This window comes from Scomber scombrus, chromosome 21, assembly GCF_963691925.1.
Source record: "Scomber scombrus chromosome 21, fScoSco1.1, whole genome shotgun sequence".
NCBI lineage: Eukaryota > Metazoa > Chordata > Actinopteri > Scombriformes > Scombridae > Scomber > Scomber scombrus.
In genome coordinates, this window is record NC_084990.1 from 6,925,127 (window position 1) to 6,952,703 (window position 27,577).

Genomic DNA, 27,577 nt, shown 5'->3' on the forward strand with positions numbered 1-27,577 from the left:
AGAGATGAATGAATTTAATAGCCAGCAAATGTACAGCCACAATGAACAGCTGTGAATGTGGGAATGTTGGGTCTCTTTCAAATTAAACTTGAAGAGTACGGTTTAGACCTGCTCTATGTGTAAAGTGCCTTGAGATGACTTTTGTTGTGATTTGGCGCTATACAAATAAAGATTGATTGATTGAATTCCTCTGGTTCAGTAGATGGGAAAAACAACCTAAATAATGATATCGGCAGTCCTGTTGCTCTGTCATCAGCTTAACTCCAGAAACAGACTGAAGAGGATGTCTGTCACTCAAAAAGTCACTCAGTCATTCTTATCAAAGAGGACTATGAAGGAGGATCTATCCAGAGGGCCAACACAAGTTCGAAGGAAAGTGTGTCTAGGAGGGGACTGTGGAAAATTGAAAATAACTGTATTTTTTGTAACTGTACTTTGTTGTCATACTTTTGAGGCAATAAAATATTATTAAAAAAAGTCACAGCGCAAGTTGGTAAACTTTGAAAAATATGTTGTAGTGGTGAGTCTGGGAGACTGGAACACAAAGCTCACGCAGCATCAGTTACCTGGAGAACAGCACCACCTATTGGACTCTTTGTGTTACTTTAAGTCCTATCACAAACCTACCACACCAAAAGCAATGGAAAAAAACCTACTACTGTAATATTCACTCTAAAGATGCTGAAGCTCTTTGTATCTGCTCCTTACTGTGATAGAGCTCAACAACATTTTACCTCAAATCATTACCTCACTCTTTTACTGCTTTAATTCATACTGGTTTTTTGTTTAGTTTTTTTAAATAAAGGAACTTTCTCTTCATCACTTTCTTTCAAGCGTATACTTCAAAACAGGCACGTGATTTCAGTTCTGCCTACAGTAAAGTGTAAAACAAACATCTTTTAACTTCAGTTTGAAGGCTGAATGTATATAATTAAATTATATTTATTGATATGATTGTACACTTGTCTGGTGTCTGGACTGGTGTGTATTAAAGAGTAGTTTGTGTCAATTAATGTTTTGATGAGAAAAATCCCAGTTCAGCAAGGAATTAAACTGCTAAAACTAATTTCCAATTATTTCAGAGCTTCTATGAAGGACAGATAGTGTATACATCTTCAGATTAAGTGAAATAAACTGGGGGTTTTTAAGTTCTTGAAATTAAGTTTTTATATATACATTTAAATAGAAACTGCCATAATATAAAGACTGAATGCAGATTTCATTGGATGAAATGTTTCATTTTCAGTGTAAGATGTGGCTGATAGATGACCAGTGCTGGTTGCTGATTTTCATCCTTTACATATGATCATCATTTAAAAAGAAAAGTTTCAAAGTTGACCTCCATCATCCATGTTTTCCACCCTGACATCCACTGACAATCAACTGACCAGACCAAACTGTTTCAGCATGGAAGACAGAAGATTTATTCATTTAAGAGGTTTGCAACATATTGCAACAGTGTTTTGAGTGACATTTTCAAACTAACACATTTTACAACAGTGAACTCTGTAAGGGGCCCAAATTACAAAAATGCACAGTGTTCAAATCTGGAACAAGGACAAATAATCTCATATTGAAAAATTAAAAATGAATTAACTAATAAAAAAAACTGAAAATTGGCATGAAATACAAACAGGCCGACATGATACCACATTTTCTACTCGTAACAGAATAAAAGCATTACTTTTGATGATTTACCAACCCATATCTGTATATTTTAATCATGTTCTTTTTCATTATAAAGACCAGTAGCCTACAAGCATAATAATATATTATCAATTTGTATTTACAGGGTTTTTCGTCGCCAAAATATAGCATTAAAATACATGCTGCAGTAAAATCTTAGGTTTATTTTCCTGAGTTGTTTAAAATCTAGTTCTGCCAAAATGCTGCAAAAAATATAAATGACATCATTTGGTGTGGTTTTCCTGCTTTCTCCTACAAATATAATAAACAAATACAGTAAAATGATTGTAAATTGTTCTTTAAATGTTCCCTTATTCTTTAAACACGACACATACCTGCCGAGGGTGAAGCTAATAGTCTGTGTTAATATATGATGTTAGTATAAACTGTCACAAAGCATCCAGACTCAGGCAGGACAGTTAAATGGATTACAAAATTATCCCAAAAATAACTACATAGAAATAACTTTGTGTTTCACAGTTAAAACTTCAGATGATTTGAGTAAAATTGATATGTATGTGATAATGAACATTAAACTCAAACCAAATTTGATTTGAGGTCTGTTTTTCATCAAAGAGAAGTGTTCAAGTGTTCAAGTTTCTTTCTTTCTTTCATGACTATGAATCTCAAGACCTAAATCTTCACCTAGAGGAACCTCAGGGTGACAAAAAGAAGAGAAACAGCCCCACAGATGAGAAAGACTAGTCCAGTAAAGAAATGTGGTAAACAATGAGATAAAGTGGCTCCATAGATACTTTATGTTCACATCATTGAACATGTTTCTAAGAAAATATAATGATTTATCTCAGCATCAATGAAAGGTTGAACTGTTATTGTTCATTCAGGGCTGTCTTTGGAAAAAAGGGAAAAAAGGCTTAGCTGCAGCATAACAAAGAAGAACAGTCCCAAGAAGAGAAAAGAGAAAAGAAGAGGCAAACGTCTCCATATTGGATATGGAAGAGCATGGCATGGCTTAATGGTATCCTAATTACATTATGTTTTATTATTTTGTGGGTTAATAATCAGAATTGTTAAGTTAGATGTCAGATACCATTTCTGTGTGTATTTGTCCAGTTAACCTTGTAATGTGTGTTGGTGTCAGCAGAGTTTAAGCAGCTGACAGAGGTCTCTGCTACCTGACTGAAGATGCACCATGGGGAAGTTGGCAGAGAAAACTCAGGGCAGTGCAGATGACAAAATGCAAAATTTCTATATTTAGCATCATAGCTGGCATTTCCAAATTTATTTCACCAACATCATTTATGTTGGTGAAATAACAATCTGGTAGTTCTGCACCTTACCTCTGTCTTTAGCCTCCTGCAGTGTAAATCCAGATGTTGCGATGCAAGCAATCAAGAAGGTAGGAATAATGAGGCAGATGTCAGCAATTGGCAAGCATTCAGCGGAGGCAAATAAATCCAAACAAGGAAGAACAGAGGATGGACACTTTGGCTACAGGGGCACGACAGATGATCTGACAGCAGGTAATAGCACGGTGGCTTGATGGTGTGGCTTGATGTGAGAATTAGGTTTAGCTGAACCTGTTCTAAACTACAGCTAAACTGGTCAGATACAGCAGCATATCTAAAATAATCTTTGTGTCAATATGTACAGAAATCAGGTAGAGACAAATTATCAATACAGTACAAAAATGTTGGGTTTTTTTGTGTGGGTGGGGTTAAGGGCATAGAAGGGCAAATACAATTGATGGCTACACCCTGATTGGTCGACCTGTTTTAATTATGAAATTGCAGTCAACAGTCATATTCAAATGTCAGGATGTTCAGTTTCAAAAAAGTTTGATCAAGCAGCAAACCTTAGAATCTGAAAAAGCCTGATGGCACATCCTTGGTCCTGGTAAGCTGTCTCCAACTCCACCATTCAAACTGAACTTACAGTGATCCCTTAGCAAGCATAACCTCTGTAGTCCTCTGTTTACCTCTTGGTTCTGCAGTCTGAGGTCATGTCAGAGGGTCATGCTTTTAGTTCCTTTTACGCCGTATAAGTGGGTGTGGCCAGTTCCTGGACTGGAAGTAGCCCCTGAGTCCTTCCAGGTCCAAAGGAGGGAAGTAAGCTCCGATACGTTTTCTCAGCCACCACTTACCCTGCGCTGCACTGTCAGTGCCCGGCTTGCTGAACTTATACCTGAAATGTTCCCCTCGAACCCACCTGAGAGGAAAAAGAACACAGAAAAGAGTACCATGGGTTAAAGAGCTCCAACTGACTTTAAATAGCATTTGTTGGTTAATGTACAGTATCTCCCAGGTAAAGGGAGGGAAGGGAGGCTATATATTTTATATTTCTGCCTATGTAAATGAAGACCTTGTTTTTATAGACCAAATCGAATCTTGAATAAAGTGATAACGTGGCGATCTATGGTCACACTTGCGTCGGGTTACACAACACCATATTTTCCCAAATACCTTTTTTTGTTACTTTTAATAATACAAAAATATTAAAACACACTTTTAAAACCATGTTGACATATAGTACTACTATCTGATTCCATTAACAAGTCTCTGGTGTGATAGCCTTGACAATCATTATGAGACTTGAGGGTTCAGTCACTAAATGGAATTCCCACTATTTGTCTTGTATTGGCACAAATGCATTCTGGGAAACAATACAGCCCAATATTATATGAATACAATACTTGGCTTTATTCTTCAAAATAAAATAACCCCAAATAATGATCTGCTACTTGCATCAACAGAGGGGGCTATAGGGCAGAATAATGACTCCTACGACTATTGGATTGTCATTTGATTGATGCCTGTACACATTAGATTACAGAGAAACTGAGCTTGATCATTAATAGGACAAGGTACTATTTCAGATATTAAAAGTAGAAGTGTTTACCTGGGAGGGTCTCCACCTTGGAAGGGGTTGTGGTCGAGCAGGGAGAGGACTGCGGTGTCATTGGCCAGCAGGCGTCCTGCTATGTGGATCACCCACTCACTCTGCTCATAGGTCTGTATGAGAAATGGAGACGTTGTTAGAAATTAAAAGAAAATCACAGAAAGAAAAGGAGCAAAAAAAACACAGGATGTGAAAGAGGCATCTATGTTAGGATGGAGGACATTTAGAATGAGAGACAGATGCAGAGAGGATAAAAGATTAATAGACAGAGGCTGAAAGAGACAAAGGTTATACCAAATCACCTTGTAAAACAGTTAAAAGTAATCAAAGGACAATACTGCCCCCTGGTGTCTATTCTTACACCATCTAGTAGTGTCTGTCTTTGTGATTTAACCTAGTTCAATTAATACTGCCAGGAAGTAACAGGGTACTTTCACAAAAATACATCAGGAATAATTTTATCACAATTCTTCAAGTTTCTGGAATATCTCACATCTTAAAATATTGATTTAACAGCTTAAATACAAAAGAAAATACTGTTATTAGTATTTGCCCTTAAGCACCAACCTGTACAAGTTGATATATTTCTACACTGGGAGTGTGTTTCACTCCATACATCATCTCCTGTAATAGTTCAGAATCTCACCTGAAAGGCAGCGAACCACATAAGCCAGTCCAGGCGGTAGTGGTAGGGTGATATGAGGCACGGCTGCCGGTAAATATCTCCTGGCTTACACAGGAACTGGTACTCCTCCCAAATCGCCTCTGGGTCCTTGGGATCCTGACTCAGAGTGCCCTGGAAAATCACCTCAGTACGCTCCTTTGTGATGCTGGAAAAAGAGGGGTGGAATTAAAAGGTGTAATGGGTACAGTTGTTTGGATTGGAAAGCAAAAAGGAAGGTCGAAGGGTGAACAGTTGATTAAAATCAAAGATCCCCTCCAGACATGTACCAAGATGTATAAAAATACTTGCTTCTTGGTACATAAAGTGTGTCTGATGTTTTTCCTCATCACATCACAATGCATCCTATATGATAATCACATCATTTGATAATCAAGCCATCATCTGTGCCACCTTCATTGTCACCTGTATTTGATTTACGCATTATGGCGCCATCTTGTGGCCAAATTAAAACATAGCAACCCAGCCAAAAAAAAATCAAATTCTAACAGATTTATAAAAACCTAAGTAATAACACTTAAACTCAGCTCGTAAGGCTAAAACCTTAAAAAAAAAAAGAAAAAAAATCACTTTGTAAACTAACTGTTCTGTCTTATTGTACAAGTAGACAGTGAAGTAATTTAAGTATATTTTATTTTGTTTTGATTTATTTAATTATTTATCAAAGACTTCTGAGGGACATGCTGATATCCGGCCTCTCTAACTTCATCTTGACCTCTGTGACCCATTACTGTACCTGCCAAAGGCCCCGTAGGTGTTGACGATGCGCAGCGGATCAAAGGAGGTGTTCATCACCTGTGTGGAACTCAGCAGGTTCATCACAACGGGAATGCTCAGATAGCCAATCAGAACGCCCAAAGACACGTTCACCACCCGACGTATCAGCATACCTGGGTGGAATGGACGAGTGAAACATCTCTGTTCATTACATCTCAAATTTCTAACTAAAGGGGATGTAGAATACAGTTTTTTAACAACAAAATGAACAGAATTACAGAACTGCAGCTCCAGTTTGTTCGTCCATCCGTCACACGCCAAACAACTCTGAGGCAATTTGATGAAACTACAGAGAGTGATGCATGTCATTGCACCCGTTTGGCCTAAAGGAGCTGCCACAATGTTTGTTTACTAGTTAAATTACGTCGACTTTCAGAGAAGTAATGCATCTCATGGCTACATTCCAGGATTTCTAAATGAAACTGAGAGGTCCAAAGGGAAAACTGTAATCACAGCTTAAATCAAGGTGACATATTTGTTAGCGCCTGCCTACGAGAGGATTCATCACTCGTTTACCGGTGCCTTGTTTGTTCCTGTGCGGGCACAGAGTCAGTGGTATTAAGAGTAGAAGTCTGGGTGTTAATAGTGTGTGTGTGTGTGTGTGTGTGTGTGTGTGTGTGTGTGTGTGTGTGTGTGTGTGTGTGTGTGTGTGTGTGTGTGTGTGTGTGTGTGTGTGTGTGTGTGTGTGTGTGTGTGAGATTGCTTTTATACTTGCTCAGTGGAAAACGCTGACCAGTTAGATCATGGTACGGCCGGTGTTGCCAAATGTTGGCCACGTCAGTTCCTTCCTACCTGTGTCTGCCTGCTAATCCCCGGCATGTTAAAGGCATCAACGTAATCCAACTGAAATGTCTCGACTTTAAAACCTGCAGCGCGGGGACTTTTACATATAAATGAGCGTCTGTTACATTCTAGCTCTTGCCAAATGAGTTCACAAAATGCTGATTAAGCCTATCGCAGCCAGGTTAATCTCTCCGTTTGTCACAGTATATAAAGTTTTTAAGTCTGGTGTCTGTGGCGACTTTCCCACCATAATGGGTCCACTAACTTGACAATTTAGGCATTACAGAACTATTTAGTCTCGCTGCCAGAAGGGGGAGACAAAAGTTCCACACCGTAGGTTTAAGACAGACTTTCTGAGTCTGTTCTAATGATTAAAACATGCTGACACTCCAGGTAGCAGCCTATTTTATTTTCAACATCCCACAATAATGGGTCCAATGAGACCAATTAGGGAGAGGCCAGTCTCACACATGTAGCACATTTGAACCGGTCTGTATAGTAAAAATGTAAGCAGAATCACTTTAAATTCCAATAAACCATATGTCATACTTTTCCCAGCGACTCAGCTGTCCAAGTGCTAATCCCTTTTCTTTCCCATAATTCCCTCTCCGACATGACCAAACCCGCTTTAAGCGAGTTATACCCATAAGCCTCCGTCTCAACCTATTTCGTATTAAATTCAGTTCCAAATGAGATACCAATTATATAACAGTCAAGGAGGATAAAGTACTAACATTTCACTTGATGTGAGCCAAATAAACAAGTGAAATATTCATACTTTCTCCTCCTTGGCTTGGAAATTTGAAATGTGCCACCTTTTCTTAAGTTGGGTTGGGCATTCCACTGAGAATCCCATTGTTGAAGCTGAACCACCTCCTGTAATTCATATCATCTAAAATGTTTGTGAATCTGGATACCTTTGTTGGGTTCGGGGGTGCGTCCAGCTGCATCCTCATTCTGTATCTCCAGCACAGCCTTCTTGGCTCCACTTCCAGAGCGAAACAAGAAGCCCAGTGATGCATCATCAAAACAGGCCAGACTGGGAACAATGGTCAGCCAGTTGAGAAAACTGAGGTTCCCGCTTATTATCAGGACTACCTGCAACAGAAGAGACAAGGCAAAGAGAAAGAAGACATAGAAATCATTAAATAACTACCTGGCTGACTTTTTGCGTGAGAGTATCTACTGATTTTGTGCCAGGCAAACTTGACATGCAACAACTCTGAAACCCACTGCACATGACGCACAAATTTAATCTACATGTACAGCAACAGTTAATTCAATAAAACAAAGATAAATGTAATAAAACCACCTTAAATCAGCCGTTAAACCTGTCTAATGTAATAGTGTTCTGACTGGTCTCCATTGGTAGATTAAACTCCTGCCTCACTCACATTACTGTCTTTAATGTGTTCCACTGCCCAGTAAAAATACGTCTCCAAGGAAGGACGTTTTGGATATGAATATTTGGATGTTTTCAAATGAACTCAAGGATTAAGTGTTCCTTTACAGGTTGAGAATCTTCTTGAATGTATTCTAAGAAAAAAAAAAAGGTTTGAAAACCCACTGTATTATCTGAACTATGCATTATCAGACAAGAAAATAAGGCAGTTTTTCTTAGTTAATAAAAAGTTTGTATTTTTGGAAAAAGATGGTTTTCACAGGACAGCAGTTTTTGTTAAAATGTTTTCTAGTTTTAGGTATCCAAACTGTCTGCAATTTCTACCTCCACCCCAATATAATGGAGATAAATGGAATTTTGTTTGTGGTGCTAGAAAATGGCCTTTTAAAGATCAAAACATCCAGAAAAATATCCAGGTTACCACAGAAATAGTCCCCAATTTATTGGGAACATGTTCGGTCAATTATTACTATTATATTGAACCCCTTGAAAACAAACCTATAACATCTGCATGATTTCATACCACAAGAAAGTGAAACAATATTTGTTTTGTATTTTGGGTGAACCAACCCTTTATTAAAAGCTGCTGTGAAAGCTATGAAACCAAACAACTCTAAATTCAAATGTGTATCTGTAGAACTACACAGTTTCCTCACAACCTGTCACCCTAAATGGTTACCAGTTAGTGTTATGAACAGGTCCTGTGTATCAGTGCACAGTCTGAGATACCTGGAACAGGATCTGGATTACTCCGTTGACTATGCGCATCCGCCTTCCCATGAAGGTGAAGAAGGGGACAATGAGCTCGATGAAGTGGTTTGATAACGTCTCGAAACGGTGGATCCACCACGGAGACCGATGCAAGTAGTAAGACACAGGGTTAGGAACAGGCTGGGTCTGTGAAGAGAATGGAGAAAAGAAAAAAAAATTAAACCCAGAGTAAGAGATAATATAGATAGCAATTTTGATTTTTAATCCATGTTTTTTTGTTCTATTAGGCTTCATGTTTTACCAAATATTTTTCTACTTTTCTTTTTGCTACTTATTTGGCTATAAACTCTTGTCTCAGGCCATGATGGAGAGTAATTTATGGTGCCACACCTTAGGGGAAATATTTTCATGTCTAAATCAAGATGGAACTTTATTTAAATGAAGGTAACTCCACCTACACAGCAAAATACACTCAGAGCGTTCATATAGGGCTGTGCAGTGTTTGTGTACGTATGATTTAGTGTGTGTGCTTGAGGTAGTTGCATGCAAACCATGTAATAGCTGAACATGCAAACAGAGTCAAGTGAGGTGGTGAAAAGTAAATATAGGACAGAAATAGATGGTGGAAAAAAAGAAGACCGGACTGCCAGCACATCAGTCTATACTCTTATTGTTTTTATGGATGGAAGAAAAAGACGGGGGATTATCTAACCTGTACCTTACCAAAACACCCCTGGAAATCCCATAAGCCCATAACCTCAGACAACCAAACAACCCCACCAGGCCTGCAAACCAGCTACATTACAACAAACAAACTGAAGCAAACAAAACGCTGGCTATGCCGAAACACCTACGCAGCCCCCTGAGAGTCAGGACAGGAGAAAATGTGCAGATCTGAAAGAGAGCAGTGTGTCAGAGGGTTAATGAGGCTTCACCTGGCGCCAGTGGCTCTGTATTTGTGTGTGTGTGTGTATGTAAATCTACATTACTCTCAAGTCCGTTGACAGGGTTGAGGTTGGAGCAGGTCAGACTGACCAAGCATGGAATAATCTCCATCTTGTAAAATGTTGGTGACAATTTTCAAATAAACCCCATTTAGTTACATTTGAAAGAGCATGCAATTACAGTAGAAGCATGTATTTCTCCCATTTAAGGAGTTTTTAAGGAGATCAGTTGAAGCGAGACTCTTAAACCAGTGCTTAACAAGTGGCCACTGTGGCAACACAAGGCAGTTCAAATACCAGGATAATGTAAAAGGTTGAAATGTTGTTGATCAGTAGCACATGAAGAAAAAAGTAAAATGTAATGTTAGCTTACATTAGCAAGCCAGCGAACTGACCCCATGTTGACAATGTGTAGTCCCAGGTATAAATTAAGCTTTACTATTCGAAGAAACAATATGAATTTTAGGATTACTTGTAGTGAAATATCTTCAACAGTCCTTATAGACACTAAAACATATAGGTTATATATTTTTATATATCACGCTATACGTAATACAATTCAAATTAGAACAGATATAAAGGGCCCAAGAGGACAAAGTAGTTGGTTTGAACCATAAAAGGCACAAACACAAGTAAAAGTAAGGCCTTCAAGAGACACATATGGTGTGTGTGTGTGTGTGTGTATATATATATATATGTATATATTAGTAGCAGTAGAGTAAATAGGAGGCAGCATCATACTGATTTTCATGTGAAAATATCCAGCTGACGTTTTGATGTTAAAGATGATTCCCCTCGTTACAGTTCATCAAGTACACACGCTGCCACTGTTGAAGGTTGACATTTACCTAAAACTACCGCTGCATCTCTTACCATTAAAATATGAACGGTATAAGCAACACGATTAAGCCTTGGGTTCCTTTCAGCCAGTGGAATTTGGAAACCAGTGGATTATTGAATTGCTCAATTAGATTTCGTTTTTTTGTGTAAATTGTCACTGAAAGGCTCAATGTTTCCCAGAGTTTCCCTTTACCGCTGCGTAATTATGGTGGGTCACCCTGTTGAAAATAAGTACGATCATTTAGCCTGTTTTCAGTGAGGATTCTTAATGTTCTCAGATCGTCCGTGTTCTCTCCCAGTTTATGTCTTTTCTATGTTGAGAAGAAGAAAATTCTGGAAATGTTCATTTTCATGTAATGACGAATGGTTGAAAATACAGTAAACTGTTTAATATTTCACACAGGAGTTTGGATAATAAATTTGTACGTGGGTAATTTGAAATAGCTCCCTAATTTAAATGAAAAGCAAAGAAACTTAACTTCTTCTGATCCAAATATGAAGTATATAATTCCTAATTGACTTCTTCTGAAGTAACATATGGGTACATAATGGCCAACTACACCAGTTATCCAATCCCACAGGACGACATCAGTCTGTCCCATTGTATTTCACACTGTGTGAGAATCTATATTGTATTTACTGTGTCTGTGTGTCATCTCCAGTCATCCAGTCCCATAGGAGCCAGTGTATTCCTGTCTATGTTAATTACAGAAGATGGCCCTGCTCCCTCTGCGGCTTGCTAACACAGAGTAGTGTGGGTCAGAGTGGTTGAGCATCCCACAGGGGAAAACCAAACATGGGATTTGCACAACCTCGCTGTCTGTGTAAGAGGCTGATTTATTGAAACCCATGACAGCGGTTACTGTAATGTGCTGCCCTGGTGTGGTTAGTCTGATGTCAGTTCACTGCTGTCTTGTCATTATTTAGGAGACAAAGCCAAGGCACAATGTTACGTACAGACGGATCAGTCTTAGAAAGTCGGATTGTCAAAAAAACATCCAAAAGACAGGCCTTTGGGAAATTTAGGAACTCTTATTTCAGAGAAGGATTGGGTTTTTTTCTCTCCTTATCTACCCCCAGGAATGATTCAAAATAATACAGTGCTGCAACAAGTGTCATCTTAACTGGTAATTTGCTAGCTATCGTGAAATCTTTGATGCTCAGTGCTGAACTTCCCACAGGTCAGCAAACAATCTTGGGATTTTATGTTGAGAACATTTATGTTTCTGAATGTGGAGCGTATTTCCTTCCCCAGTCATTGTAACTGTTACTACCATCTAGGCTACTTCACTTTTGTTGGAAACATTAAATGCATCACCTTTTGTGCACTAAAACATGTTTTCCAAGATATGACGGTATATACTGTGTGATGTGACAAAAATGTCTATTGTTGTCTATTGCTCTATTGTTTATTTCAAATGTACCAACTATTTATTCATTGAATAAATAGTTAAAATGTGCATTAAAATGTGCTATATTGGGATAGGCATCGTTATCAGTATAGGAAATTAGGTATATTGGGATGTGAGATTTTGGTGATACTGGCCAGCCATTGCTACCAAATGTTAAGAACAAAAAATGTTATAGCTTTCATGAACTCAGCATATTTTAGGTTATAGCAAGTAGCAACACTGTGTTTCAATATTTTTTGATAATATGAGCTATGGTGAAAAAGAAGATGATAACCCTATCGTCATTCAATTAACAAAATAGTCCAGTTTTTGACTCTAAATGTTGTACACTGACATGTCCACAACTTTGGTTTAGACTGAAATCTCTCAGCAGTAATTTGATGAATTGTCATGAAATGGCATTTATCAGCCAAGACTTGTAAACCAGCCTCAGCTGTACTTTGACTTTAGTGCTAATATGTAAATGCTAGCATGCTATTTATGAAGTCCTTTTCCCGAGTGCCATCGGTATTCTTAAACTTGCAAAGTGACTGAATTTTCCAGGCAAGTTTAAGATTGATTCTATTCTACCCTACCACGCTAAATTAAGATAGCAAACAAAACAAAAAAAACATTATAAGCATTACAGCAGCTAAATATTAGCATGTCAACATGTAAGTATTTAGCTCAAAGCACCACTGTTTGAAGAATAGCCTCACATAGATGCTAGCATGGCTAGCATAGCTGGGTGGTTTCTATGTGTATATTAAGTTATTAGCTAGCCAATAACAGACATTTATTTACTATTTGTTGACAAATCTATCTTGGAATAATGTGACTTTTTGTGACACAAAATACACAAGGCTGCAACATTATTTTAGGATAGTAAGTGCAGAAGTAAATTCAGTCAAACATGAAAAGTATAGATAATGCTAATTATTTTTAGATTAGATTTTCTAATTAGCTTATTAAAAATAAGTCAAACTCAGCTTAATGGTGTTCCATGTTTGTTGTTGTATCTCAGTTGTATCAGAGTTTTTTATATGAGCATTGAATTGGAAGTGAAGCCAGAATTCACAACAGTGGCTGATGAAAATGTTATGCAGTTTAATCAATTTATGTCTGCATAACAACAGATCTTTATGTACAGGGATAGACTAACTCAAAAGCATCAAGCAAAGATAAATGCATAAGCTGCACAAACCTCATAGTGATAGTCCATGCAGGTGAGGTCTCTCCAGCATTTGTCGCCTCTGATTTTAATGAGACCCTGAAAGAAAACACAGAAAAAATACACACGTCTGTCATCGCTTGCAATTCCTCAAATCTTTACAGAAACAACCACTGCTTTTTTTCAAGGCTTAGCCGCAATGTTCACTAATATCACATTTTGTTCTATTGCTTGAGACATCTTGTGCTCTGTTGCGCTTCCATATCATAAAGAAGATGCCAAGGCCGTCTGAAATGAGGACACTGTTTTCTATGCTGGTGTTAAAGATGTGGTAAACAGGACCAGCTAAACAGCAAGGCACAGATTGCAAGAGTTTCCCATTTAGTGAACTGTCTCTCCTGGTTTATCAGTGTTTATATTTGATAACTGTTGTTCCACTTGTTTTATATTTACTTTATTTCATTCAAATTTCTACGATAAGCTGTCTTTCATATGTTGTTTAATTCAGCACTCATGATCGGGTATGATTCGCAGATGACATTTCTTGTCTCAATTTGTCCACTTTATTGATAAAAAGAAAACAATTAAATTTTACATTTGCAATGTCATGTGGTTTTGTTAGACATGAGCCTCTTGAACTTTGGCTTGGTTTTCCTCCCATTATTTCATTTAGTTTGCCCAGCAGATTGTCCCCATCATATTTACAGACATTTATGTCGAGTTTCAAAAACATATTTTTCTTTTTCCCACTGATTTTAGTAACTTCATGTCTCAGTTTACAATAGGTTTCCCAGTCATCCTGTTTGCAACATCCGTGGCAATTACAGGGTTTAAAAATCCTTAATGGCATCATCAGGATGTATTCCTTGTATACATCAGACCAGCATAAACTATTTACATCAGTACAAAATGACTCCTGAAAGAATGTCCTATGCGATCTTTTAGAAATGACTCTGATTTCCCTTTAGTTATCTATGCTTTGCTAGTTATAACTTATGTTCTCTAAGTATCTGTACAGTTGTGTTCTATGGAAGTAAATGTTCACTTGCCAATCTGTTTATATACATTCTTGTTGGTTGATTAATGCACTTAGAACTATACTCTTTAGCTGACAGTCCTGTGACACCCATGAAGATACATTTCATTTCCAGTGTCACTAATACTGCCACACAATTCACTCAGATACAAACTGTTTGCACATGTTGGCCTATAACAGCATCCAACCATTAGTGGTTTGCCTTACAAGAATTGAACCTGAGGCATGATGTACTGTCCCATCTTTGCTGGAATATGACTGTATGTATATAGCAACCATCTCCTATCTTTTCTGTAAACACTATAACCATGTATATTCACTACATTATCTGAGAATGTATAACCAAGATGGATTTCTGTGACTGCTAAAATATGGATATCATTTGTAATCAATACATCTGTTATTTCAGTTAAGTTTGACCCTGAGGCTGCAAATATTAATATGAGTAAGTTTCAGTCATTCTCTGTGTAATTTGGCTTATACTGCCATGATATATCAAGATAATTTAATAGTTCATCTGGCTTTCTTAAAAGGCAATGAAGCAAAGGTTACGCCTTACATTCCACTTTTACTTACTTTGGTTTCATGTTCTTTTTTGACTTGTGATGGTAGATATATGATAAATGTGTCATAATGAAGATAGGAAATATTTCCCCTTTCTCTGCTCCTATTTCTGGCAGGAGATTTTTTGACACATAGCCTCTGGAAAGTCCTTGTTTAGATAAATGTTTGTACCTTTGGAGGTAATTTGCCCTCTCCTTACCACATTGGATCTGGGCCAGGTGGAATTCCCATTTTAGCCATGCCACTAACAAGGTTAAAAGGTTTGGCTTTATATTACAGGGTCAAAACTCCTGCAACATTTGTGGTTTTAAGAAGAACTTTATTAATTGTAATCTTATATTATCCACATGCTTGTAGTCACCATAGAAACAATGCCCAAATGGTTGCACATGGTTTAACAGCATGAAATTACATTAAATCTATATCAGTGATTGGGACTGCTCCACATTGGTTCTGCTGTCAGATCTGAAGCTTTTTTTTTTTTTTTTTTTTTTTTTAGGTACAGAGTCGCCCTTAGAGATCAAATCTTAAAGAACAAACCTAATCTGTTTGCTGTCTGAACACATCATTAGCCATGCTGACCTTCCGTGCTCTCAGTTAACAGTTCACAGATGTGTAGCTCCCTCAGATTGGCAGAAAAGCACCAATAAACTCAACAACACGGGGACTCAACAGGAGCTCGCATTCTTAAAATAAGGAGGTGTTGTACCACATGGAAGTACAGAAATGCTGCTGTACCTCAAGGCTGGTTATTGACCGAAAGAAGACACACGGCCGTCAATACTGATATAACAGATGATACAAACTGATGGTAATTGTTCAGCTTTCATTATATTTCAGTGTGGATGAGGCATGTTATTGAAAGCTCATTGAAAAGCTCATAAAAAAATGGTAAAAATGATGTCTGAGAGGATTTTTACCTTTACAAGTAAAACTAAAACTGGACTGTAAACACAGAGAAATATGTCCTAGGCTCTGGGTCTGTTTTTCACCAAATGAAGTAAGTAAATACTGCGCTATCCAGGACACGAGACTGTCAATATTGACACATCATCCTGTCATGTGGTTGGCATGGAATGTGGAATAAATCAGCCGCTAACCTTACTAACCAGATTTAGAAAAACCAGGACATTTCATTATGATTATGAGCCTGGACGCCCACAGCAGCTGCCGGCTGTTGAAATGGCACGGCCGAATATGTTGATGATAATCCAATTCGGTCATGAGATTCTGAAATGTCATCAATTACAACTTGATATTCAGACCTCTGACATAAACAGAGAAGTCAACCAAGTGGCAAAAGGCATTGGGAAAGGATTCTGATGTGAACTCAGCAGGAACACCATGAATTGACTTGTGTTGTTATGACTGTTAGACTTGTTATGTGTATCCTTAAAACAATGTTTTGCTAGAAAGATGTAATTTTGCGGACAACTTCCTATCCTTTCCAAGGATAAAAAAACTGAAAATGGTCAAATCAACCACAACTACATCACCAAAAAAAACTATTAAAAATTCTACCTGCAATAAAGCACAGTACGAAGTGTGCTGACCTGCTAAAAAAGGAAGTTCTCCCATTTCAAAACAACTGAGGTACAGACCACGAGTCTTGTCTTCTAGGTAGACCGAGACTTTGACGAAAATGCTTATGACATGAGGTAAGCCGCACCATTTCAAGTGTAACCGACTGGCAAGCAAAGGTTTACCCTGGATTGCAACAATGAAAAGAGGATTTAAAAAAAGAAAGCAAGTGGAACCATGGCGACTGCTGGTGCCACAACACCACAGCAGGGTTTCATTTATACAAGTGCTCTTGGATTCAGTGCTTTGACGGGTACGGCTATGGTATTTTACCACATTTCCTTTTCTCAAAAAGAGATGAAAAGCCACTTATTATCATAAGTAAATAGAGCCTTATTCTTATCTTCCAAGCTCCTATAACTAAAAACACATTGACAGTGATTACTAGTTCCTGTAACGTTTGACTGTATCTTTCAGTGAATTTCTCCTAATTTGCCTCTTTTAAGAACAACCTGTGTTCCCTACATAAATCTGAGGGGTAACATTTGTAGTAAAGCAACGTAATTGTTGAACTGATCTGTCTAGAGTTAAATCTTCATACAGTGTAACCATTTTTAAGAGCCCCCAGGTTAAGAAAGCCTTATACGGTTATCCATCTCAAAACTGACAAAAATAGAGGTATAAAGAGACTAAATGAAAGAGATTAAATAATTTTAAGGCATGTCAGAATTTAACACCATTGGTGGGAGGGACAGGGATATCAAAAATATATCCTCAATCCCAATTTGCCAGAATAAGACACTTTTTCTAGCCAACAGCCCACCTATGATTAGTAGCTGTCTTGTTAAATATGGAGTATATACACAGTTCTTCCCTGACCTTTAAAACATAGAATCATAAACGGTTCTGAAATCCTCACTGTAGCAACTTGCACAACAATCTTTTCTGAACTCACGAGGCTTATAGTCTCACGCTTACTGCTCTAACTCAGTCAACACCCAAAAACTCCACACCTAGCATCCCATTTCCAACAGCAGGACTCCTTAATAGAGATGTTCCTGCCAGCAGTGAAATGTGTAATCCAATTCACAATTCCCGTGCCAGCGCTTTAAACAGGAAGCTCATAAAAATTACCAGAGATCCTGACATGAACCATTTCAAAGTTTCTTCACAAGAAAGGCACAAAGGCACCTCGTTCTCTGACTAAAGATTAAAAATTCTTAGTCAAATTAGGAATTTATTAAGCAACATGCTTCAGTTAACATGTTCTCATTAAGATGCCAATGGCAACACACTCACATACAGAGTGCAAAAAAGCTCTGTGCTAAAAACAACTGTCAAAAGTCTACTAGCTTGCTAGCTAACAAGATGTAGGGTATCAATAACTACAATGCTGTAGGCTAAATATTTTTGCAAAGTTAGTTAGCAAAGTTAGTTAGCAAAGTTAGTTAGCAAGTTAGCAAAGTTTCCCTTAGCAGTTTCTTAGTGCTAAGCTATGCTAAGCTCACCTCCTGACAACTTTCTGTCCTGGATACATAAAATTGATATCTTCTTATGTGACAAGTAACAATAAATCATATGTTATCAGCTAAAAGATGGATGTTCAGCCCAGGTATCAATTCACTTATGCTAGCTGGAATGTAATATGCTAGTTAGCCCTGGCATGAAGGCTAGTACGTGTCATAAATATCTCCACATTGACATTTTGTTGGACGTTACCAATAACTGTTTGTTTGCTGTAGCTATGAGCTACACACTGACTAGACTGAGACATCAGAGGCTTCAAGGCCAATTTGAAGAGAGGCCAACAGCCTTTAATATCAAGAACCAGACCACAGTGTATGATAAGAGGTTGAGGCACTTGTGGACAATAACTCTAAATGTTATCACCCTAACACAATGATCAAACAGCGTAACCACATCCTCCAGGACTATGATTAAATTTACGTCCACTGAAATCTTAGGCTAATTTATTTGTAGGGAGAAAGGAGATAAAAAGAGCTGTAAAGCTGCATATCAAACAACACTATAATCTGCCCTCATGTGAATCTGACTAATTGCATTTACAAATAAAGTGTATTTCGGAGTTTATGAACAAATATGTTCCTGCTTTGGGATTCTATTAGCAACAGTTTTTCTAGCTCATCACCTAATTACCCTCACTCCACACTGCTGATGTGAACAAGCTGCTGCAGCACAACTGCTTAATATCCCACCTCAATTCGTGTGATATATTACACACACCAAGCTATGCTAATGAGGGCACTAATAAAAAGGTAATTAAATCTGTTAATTATCAAATATTTCATGGCTGTCTTATACCTCTGCAGCCATATGCTTGTACTGATTGTGTTTTGGGCAACCTGCTGAGCCTTTACTTTGCGTATGAAGTTCTGTCCTTTTTATTAAGCCTTTTACTTCCCATATTCTCTGCTGTTTTATCTATTTCAGCAGAAATTCTGTTGTATTCATCAAAAGGTAATCAAGGCAAAAAATTATATTTTATTTCCCTTTTAAATCGACACATGATTTCTAAAATACTTAATAATAATAAAGTTAATATTTTAATCAAGATACTTATTTTAGATACTTCTAAGTTTTTTAGTATTGGTTTTAATTATTACAACAGCTGGTAAAGGATAATAAGGGAAAATGTAGAATCAGTAAAAGGTTCTATCAAAGCATATCAAATATTTAAAAAGCTCTGCATCTTAATGTATGTAAATGCCACAATGACAGCATGTAAAATTATGTCGTGACAGAAAAAGGGGCATCATTTTTCATCAGGGATTAGAGCCTGTCAACAGTAACCAGAGTGACAACTTGTGACATTTCTAATCGATGCTGCAAAAATACACTCAAGAAAAAAACACGATGGGTGGGCTCGTACACCCCCCTCCTACTCATTTCCTGCGACCAAAGGGGGGGACTTTGAAGTGCTCGGCCGCATCGTCCTCACAAGCAGAAACTCTATAGCAGTCAAAAGGCAGCGGTGAGCCACAGGCTGTCAGACAGATAAACGGCTGTGACCAGGGTGGATCAAACACTTAGGGACTGCGGCAGGGCATGTTCTGTACTTGACACTGACGAGCTGTTGCACAAACTCACGCTGGGATGAAGCTTTCGCTACGGGGAGTCCTGCTCCTATGCTGCGTTTTCAAACAGCGCGAGCCCTGCTTTAAAATCACACACTCACAATTCACCTTTCAATCAAGAGTTTTGGGGGGGTAAAAAAAACCTGATAGTTATAAAAGATGATTGTATAAGATATATAAAATAGTTGAAACTATGAATGAATAATTTCACTACTGTAGAAAGAACTTCGTAGAGCCTTAAATTCAGCAACAACAAAAACATTTCTCTATCATTTCCTAAATTTTAGATGTCTGACCCTGTCACCAGTGCTTGAATGTGACATTGTTATAAAATCTAATCTCAGCCAGGTTTGCTGGTAACTTCTTGGAATATTATCACAGAGTCACACTTAGTAACACTGACACCTTTTTCTAATGTCAGTGGATGAGCCATGCAAACATATAGGCCTGTCACGATAAATACTTTCGTTGGACAATATGTTGTCAAAGAAATAATCGTGATAAACGATATTATTGTCATTTGACCATTTTATACCACTATAATCATAATATAGTAGCATAATAATGCAAGGGGGGCATGGGGGTGGGATTGGAGAGTAGGTGCAATATTGAGCTAAAAGAAAATGCTCAAGATCATGTCCATGGATCATACGATAAGTTGATATAAAGATATGATTAATGTTGTTAATTACATTATTGTACAATAAGTCAATAACGTAATTCTTGTTACAGGCCTACAAACATGCAAAAATAATAAAAAAGTACAGAATTTAGATAGTAAAGCAATGCCAAATGGAATGGATAATTATCATATTTAACATTATTTGAATATTATGCTGAAAAAAAGATTATTTATTGTTACTAGTGTGCAGACACATAACAGAACCATTTCTAGTAATGTATAAACCATATTTTTGGGGGAAAACATTCATAAATCATAACTTTTGTCAACCAACTTTTTTCTGTTTCCTTCTATTCTTCTGAATGTACAATAATTCCTACTACTATTCAGAAGGGTTCATTTAAATTGGGGGAGGGGGGCATTAATTTAACTCTGCAACAAAACTCTCCCCTTGTGTTTCAGCTCTCTTTGGGGTCTTAATAGGAAAAAAACCAGCTGGATTTGTGGTTTTTGCTGCAGTGACTGGCAGATAAAACCGAGTCGGTGGTCTAAAATTCACCGTGGAAACTGTCAAACAACCAGACATGTTGTTTAGCCGACTGTATATTTGGGTTGGAATTCTAAATACTGGCGGGGTTTTATAGCAAAGTGACGCTCCAAAAGTAACGGTCTAAAATCAGGAGGGCAAACACTGGAATATCCTGGCTGGTTTTTTTTCTTCTCCATGTTAGCTTGCTGATGAATTCAGGTGTGTATGTACAGTACATGCCTCGCTGCTTGAATTTACAGTATCTGCTTTCTCATAGACAGGAATATCAATGTGTGTGCAGGGTCTCCCCACAGGAAACGTATTAGTCAAGGTGTTCATAAAAAAGAACAGGTTTTAGGAATAAGAGGGGTTCAAAGTAAACCCCATTCAATTAGTTTTTATTGAGTTTGACAAGTGTAAGAACTGCATAAAGAAGTTAAATGCAGATGAAAAAGGTAGAACATAGTGATTTTTCTGCAAATGATTAAAGGAAAAAAGAATAATAATATTAATAATTATTATTTTATTTGATTTTTGTGTCCTGCACACAAAGTGCCCAAGTGGTCAAACTTTTCATTGCATTACAAAATTATAGATTATTATAGTATAGTCTTAAACTAAATATTCTGCCTTTTCTCTTAAGCTTCTAAAAATACATCAAAAACACAGTCTGTCCTGCTCTGGAGTGGCATTAAACCTGTTGGTCTGTATAGCTAATGGTAATGTTCCTGAATGTAACTGTGCACATAAAGATCTTTGTCTTTTGTATAAATTATACTTCACACAAGGTTCTACACTGTAGTTATGAGATATGAGATATGATATATTAATTATTTTTTAAACATGAGAAACATTTGACTCTTAATCTCCTGAACATCACAAAGTAACCTGTTCTGAAAGATGCAAATTCATTCAAATGAAATAAGGATTTCAACTCATTTGCCCAGGGTTGACAATGTGAAATGTCCAAACTAAATATCTTTTTAGTGAGTCTCTATTCACATATCTTCACAAGTCTATTCCAAAGCCGAAGCATTTGAAATGTATTTTCTGATGTTTGGAGGTTTCCATCCCATATCTCCACTAATGACCAACACTAAAGCAAAATGATGGGCTCCCAAAATAGATCACATGCACAGTGTTGCAACATGCATGTTCACGGAAAACCCCAAACACTATAGACGCATAGTCAGACACAGGAAACACACATGAATTATAGAGTTGGGTATAAGTATGGAATCCTAAAGTACCACAATGTTTAACTTTGTTCTGTACATTATAATCTAAATGTCAAAAATATTTAAGCTATTTGGATAATAGAAGCTGAGAAACATTCAAGGCTATTTTTCTGTTGTCAAATACTGGTTTGACATAATTTTGGCCTGGCTGTGAGTCTCAATACGAGTGTTTTCTGTCACAACAGTTGTTTTCTGACTCCACAGAGAGGCAGGAAAGTTTTACTCACGGCTCCAAGCATGATGCGAACAATGAGCCATCTGAAGGTCCAGATGCAGATGAGGGAGGGGGGACAGCGGCGGGGGACCTGAGACAGACTCCACACCGGACACAGAAAAATGGCCAGGAAGCCCGTCTCCAACAGCTGGCTCTCCCAACCTGGACAAAGAACCGGAATTTCGATCGTAAAGCTCGGCGTGCAAACAATGCGGAGTGTTACAAAACTGCACACAGCACACTCAGGTTAAACCGCGGGGACAGTCTGCGGTGTTTTAAAGGAAACCAAAGAGATTAAAAAGAAAAAGATTTAACCTGGCTTAGAGCAGCTTTCTGAAGACTCACTGCTCTTTAGAAGACTGTACGGTTTACTTTAAAAACATTTACTTAGACCAAGCATGTCCCAACTATCCATGAAGTCTTCAGACAGTTGATTGGTTGGAACAAAAACCTGCAGGTACACGGCCCTTTATGGAATGGTTTGGACATGCCTGACCTAGACAACATTACATTTTTAACAAAACTCTCTACAAAAATGAAATAAAAATAGGGCTGTGTTGAGCTTTACGGTTTATTCTTGACCTTGGAAACAACAGTTGACGGAACAATCTCCACTGAAGACCACCTGCTTCTTCTGCAGCTTCAACTACATAAGAAGAGTCTGCAGCCATGAAGCGGCTCTTTGACATGGAACATAAGCACAGCGATGCTTTGTTCTGAACGCCAATGCTACTAACATGCCGATGTTTAGCAGGTATATTTTTGACCATCTCAGTTTCTCATTCAAGGTAATAAGAAAGTATGTCCAAACTTTTGACAGGTACTTAAAGTGTCTGGACCAAAAAATATTGAGATATTTCACTGGATAAGTGATCAGTTTGACCTGCTGGTGGAGCTAGAGGAAAAGTCAATGGTTCGTTATGGTCATTTGGATTCAGCGTCTGGGCATCATGGATGTATGTTCCTAATTTCATAGCAATCCATCCAAGAGTTGTAGAGACATGATACAAACAAATAAAATATGTTGAAGCTGATATTTCATTCTTGACAGTGGAAACAGCAGTTGATGAAACAATCTCCACTTAAGGACCACTTACTTTTTTTTTTGGTTCTGGAGCTTTTGGCTGTATCACAAAACTCTAATTAAATTCATATTAAAGCTGCTCTGAGTTAGTTAGAAATCAATCAATTGTCATCTCTCAGCTAAATTCATCCTCTTAAGGACTGTGTGATACAATTGAAAGTTTACAAGGTCATAAATGAGTCGACCTTTACAGCCAACAAGGATAAGAAGTCTGAGTAGTGTTGAGGATAATGCCTTGAAAATTAACAGTTGCACAACAACTGCGCAAACTCGCAATAATCATGATAGTATATGACTTAACTGTCAAGAATATGAGATTTATCTTGCAATTTTGTGATTTTTAATTTAAATTTAAAAAAAAGACTTAAGTGGATGAACGATGTGTGCCAGGCATGTTATTCCAGAAACTAATGCTCCTAACAGCACAAACCCCTGGCCTCTTTTAGTCTGGACTTGGAACAATCAGAGGAGACATAGGGTGATGGTAGGTCCCAAAAAAAAGAAGGACTGAGGGAGAGAGACAGTGAGAGTGGGACAAAAAGAAAAAAAAGAGAGAAATAGAAGCCACAGCTCGAAACCACAGACATCAGCCTGGCGTCTGTGACTACAAAGTGTCATTAACCAATCACAGAGCTGCCACTGACCTCGCCACTTATCTGGGCCAGAGCCCTACGAGAAACCTCCTATTTAAACTTTCTTATTTCATTCCCGTCCATCCTCTCGTTTCACCATTACATTTATGACAGTTGACTGGGTTCACCACGTTAGGAGGAAATGTGCTTTATATCAATAAATCCTAATCCTGCAAGTGACTGTTTTTAAACCAATAAGTGGCTGTAAACAATTTGGGGGAAAAAAATAATGAGAAAGCTGCACATGAGACTCAAAAGCATAAGATTAAAAGTACATTTATGTTTTTCCTCTAAAAGAAAGAAAAAATGTTCTGAAGTTTCTAAATGCTGGAATCAGATATGTCAAACAGGTCAGTTGTTTGTACCAGACTGGTTTCACTTTTATAAAGAAATTTTAAATGATATCCAAACCTGTGTGTCTCACATCATGCTTTGACTCAAATCCACTTCTTATAATAATGGCAAAAGCACAAAGGAAGCAGAGATGGAATACTTTGATGTCAGGACGATCAGGATGTTCACTTACCGAAGGAGTACCTGTAAAGATATAAAAAATAAAAAGATATCTCAATTTAAATATGTTGATACATCGCTTATAATTTGAATAAGGGACAAGAATGGAACAACGAAAATACAATTTAAAAAACAGTATTTTTTTAAAGCTGCAATATTGTTTTTGTTTTCTGTATTCAACCAATTCCTATCATGTTTTTTCAATGTATTAAATAATAATTAGTGTAGTTTTAAAGGTGGAGTGTGTAGGATTTAGTGACATCTAGTGGTGAGGTTGCAGATTGCAACTAGCTGATTACTCCTTCCGCCTTCTCTTTGAAGCATGTAGGAGAACCGACGGTGACAACGAAACTTGTGGTCAACTAGAAAGCCACTTGTCTAGAGCCAGTGTTTAGTTTGTCCGTTGTGGGCTACTGTAGAAACATGGCAGTGCAATATGGCAGGCTCTGCGGAAAAGGACCCACTCCCTATGTAGATACGTATAAAGGGTTCATTCTAATGTAACAAAGACACAACAATTCTTATTCTCATGTGATTATACATGAACTACAACATAGTTATGAATATTATGTTCCAATTCTGCCAAAAGAGCCCCCTAAATCTTACACACTGGTCCTTAAAAAAATCATAATATTAATAATAATAATAATAATAATGATTAGTAGAGTTTCACGAAAAATATCATCAACCATGATACTATGAGAAGTACAACATTAAAATGATAATATCTATTTGAACATTTTAAAAGCTGAATTGGATCTATCAACTTTGCAAAATGGTATGAATATGATTATGTTAACTCACCACAGCTGCCCCACATTAACCAGGGAGTGGTAAAGCACCCACAGCGCTACCATGATCACCATGTTGGCCATTCCTGTCACCAGGACAAACCCAGACAGCGCCATCCCCAACAGAGCAATGCCATCCAGGTTGGCATCCATGTGGCTCCAGTCCAGGAACCAGAGGATGGAGGGCGTGTACGCCAGGGCGGCCATGCCTATCTTCCCCCCCACGTAGCGCTTGACGCTGTTGAGGTAGTTCTTGCAGGGCATCAGTCCATCCTCGCCTATCAGCTGCTTATTCTGGTTGTAAGCAACGCTGAATGCCACAACTGTAAAAAACAAAAACATATTATTCATTGCTTTGTTATTAAATATGATGTCTGTCATGTATAATGGCTGTTGCAATATTGGATATTGATCCAAAAAAAATGACATCATGGGAACAGGCAGCTAATACAAGATTGCTGAACAAGTTGGATGGTCTCCAGTGGTGGAAAGTAACAAACTTTCTAGTTGTACTCTGCTACATTTCAGAGGGAACTGTTGTACTTTCTACTCCACTATACTTATTTGACAGCTTTAATGAAACAATCTTTTAGAATACAACACATTGTCAAAGATGAAACTAGTGGTTTACAACCTTTTTGACATCTTACAAAAAGCAGTGTGTAGTCAGGCTCACATTTCAGATGTCTATGAGTTGTTAACAGCTCCACCAAATAGTGATTTTTCCCTCTAAACTTCTCACATGGTTTCATTTCAATAAATGTTCAAATGATCCAATATTTTATCAAAAATAAAAGATTGGAGAAAAAAGTCCAAAAACTGAAATAGCTACAACAATAACATGCTGCTCTAACACTGATGCTCCACTATTAATAATCTAATGATATTATATGTAATAAAATATCAGTCAAAGATTAAATTAGTACCTTAATACTTTTAAGACTTTTACTCGTAGTGAAGTATTTTACATTGCTGTATTGGTAGTTTTTCTTACATAAAAGATCTTACTTCTCCCACCACTGATGATCACAAACTCTGTTCTAAAAATGTTTCAGTTTTACAAGAGAAAAGACTTTAAGGACTAATTGGTTGGTTTGGCAGTCAGTCTGGACTCTCTGTCATACAGTGGATGAGACAGTCTCAAATGGGGTGAGCAGATATTTTTCATAAACTGTGGAGTGATTACATCTTCCAGCTGCTCTGCCGCCAACTCGTAACCATAACAGGACAAGTGGCTTTGAGATTCATCAGAGAACAGAAGGCTCTGACTTCTAACTATAAGAATTATAGCAGAAAGCATTAATAAATGCCCAGCAGATAACACCTGTTACCACTTATCATTGAAATGCTAATTGAAACCAATACTTGTAGCAGTTAGAGACACTAATAAGAGCTGGGTCAGCTGTAACCTTTGACCTACTGAACAGAAGCAGGTCACAATAACTTTTTATTTAGTGAAATGGTTACTTTGTCATGAATATGGGTATAAACTCACAATTTAGCAGTGTCAGCTAACAACTTAAGACATCACATTAAGCGCTTATTGTTATCATATATGCTATTTTTAATTCACTGTGACGTAAGTGTACAGGAAGGAGCATTTAAACAGCAAGGAAATACATGAAACAAGCACTAACGATAAACAAAACGACGCCACGTGTGTTTATGACTTTATAACAAATAAACGTAGTAAAGTAAAGCTGCATTAAGTCAGTACACTCACAGTAAATAAAGGCAACTGCACGCAGCAGCACGATACGAGTGAGCCAGTAAGTCCCGGTGTGTAAGGACGGCAGCGTCTTCTCTTTCTCCGTGTCTGTGTCTGTGTTTGCTCCATTGTCTTTACTGCTGTTAACAAAGTGAGTCTCCGCTTTGCTGCTGTCCACACGTCTCTTCCTCACACAGCTGTCTCTGCTGCCAGACACCGCCATGTTCACGAGGACGGAACTCACTGTCACGTGACTAAGCACGCGGAACTCCGATGTGTTTTACTATGTGTGAATTATTAATATTATTAATTTTATTATTATTATTATTATTATTAGTAGTAGTAGTAGTAGTAGTAGTAGTAGTAGTAGTATTAATAGTAGTAGTAGTATTTTATTATCATTATTATCATTATTATTATTAGTAGTAGTAGTAGTAGTAGTAATAGTAGTAGTAGTATTTTATTATCGTCATCATTATTATTATTATTATTATTAGTAGTAGTAGTAGTAGTAGTAGCAGTAGTAGTAGTACTAGTAGTAGTAGTAGTAGTATTTTATCATCATTTTTATTATTAGTATTATTATTATTAGTAGTAGTAGTAGTAGTAGTAGTAGTATTTTATCATCATTTTTATTATTAGTATTATTATTATTAGTAGTAGTAGTAGTAGTAGTATTTTATCATCATTTTTATTAGTAGTATTATTATTATTATTAGTAGTAGTAGTAGTAGTAGTAGTAGTAGTAGTAGTATTTTATCATCATTTTTATTATTAGTATTAT

The 27,577-nt window shown here is 37.4% G+C and overlaps 1 protein-coding gene across 2 annotated transcripts; it reads right to left on the reverse strand.

Moving 5' to 3' along the window:
- Positions 1-1,400: 1,400 nt before the first annotated feature.
- lmf1 (lipase maturation factor 1) lies at positions 1,401-27,016 on the reverse strand. 2 transcript variants are annotated; one of them, XM_062443113.1, is made up of 11 exons: positions 26,809-27,016; positions 25,099-25,408; positions 24,308-24,318; positions 22,079-22,227; positions 13,280-13,345; positions 8,919-9,086; positions 7,705-7,885; positions 5,964-6,117; positions 5,192-5,375; positions 4,546-4,658; positions 1,401-3,855 (listed from the first exon to the last, which is right to left on the reverse strand). In XM_062443113.1, the coding sequence occupies exons 1-11, from the start codon at positions 27,014-27,016 to the stop codon at positions 3,669-3,671; spliced, it is 1,731 nt and encodes a 576-aa protein (XP_062299097.1). In that variant the 3' UTR covers positions 1,401-3,668. The 2 variants fall into 2 exon arrangements, with proteins under 2 accessions (XP_062299097.1, XP_062299098.1); XM_062443114.1 differs by lacking the exon at positions 26,809-27,016 and having other exon boundaries at positions 24,193-24,318; positions 25,099-25,261.
- Between the last annotated feature and the right edge of the window lie 561 nt (positions 27,017-27,577).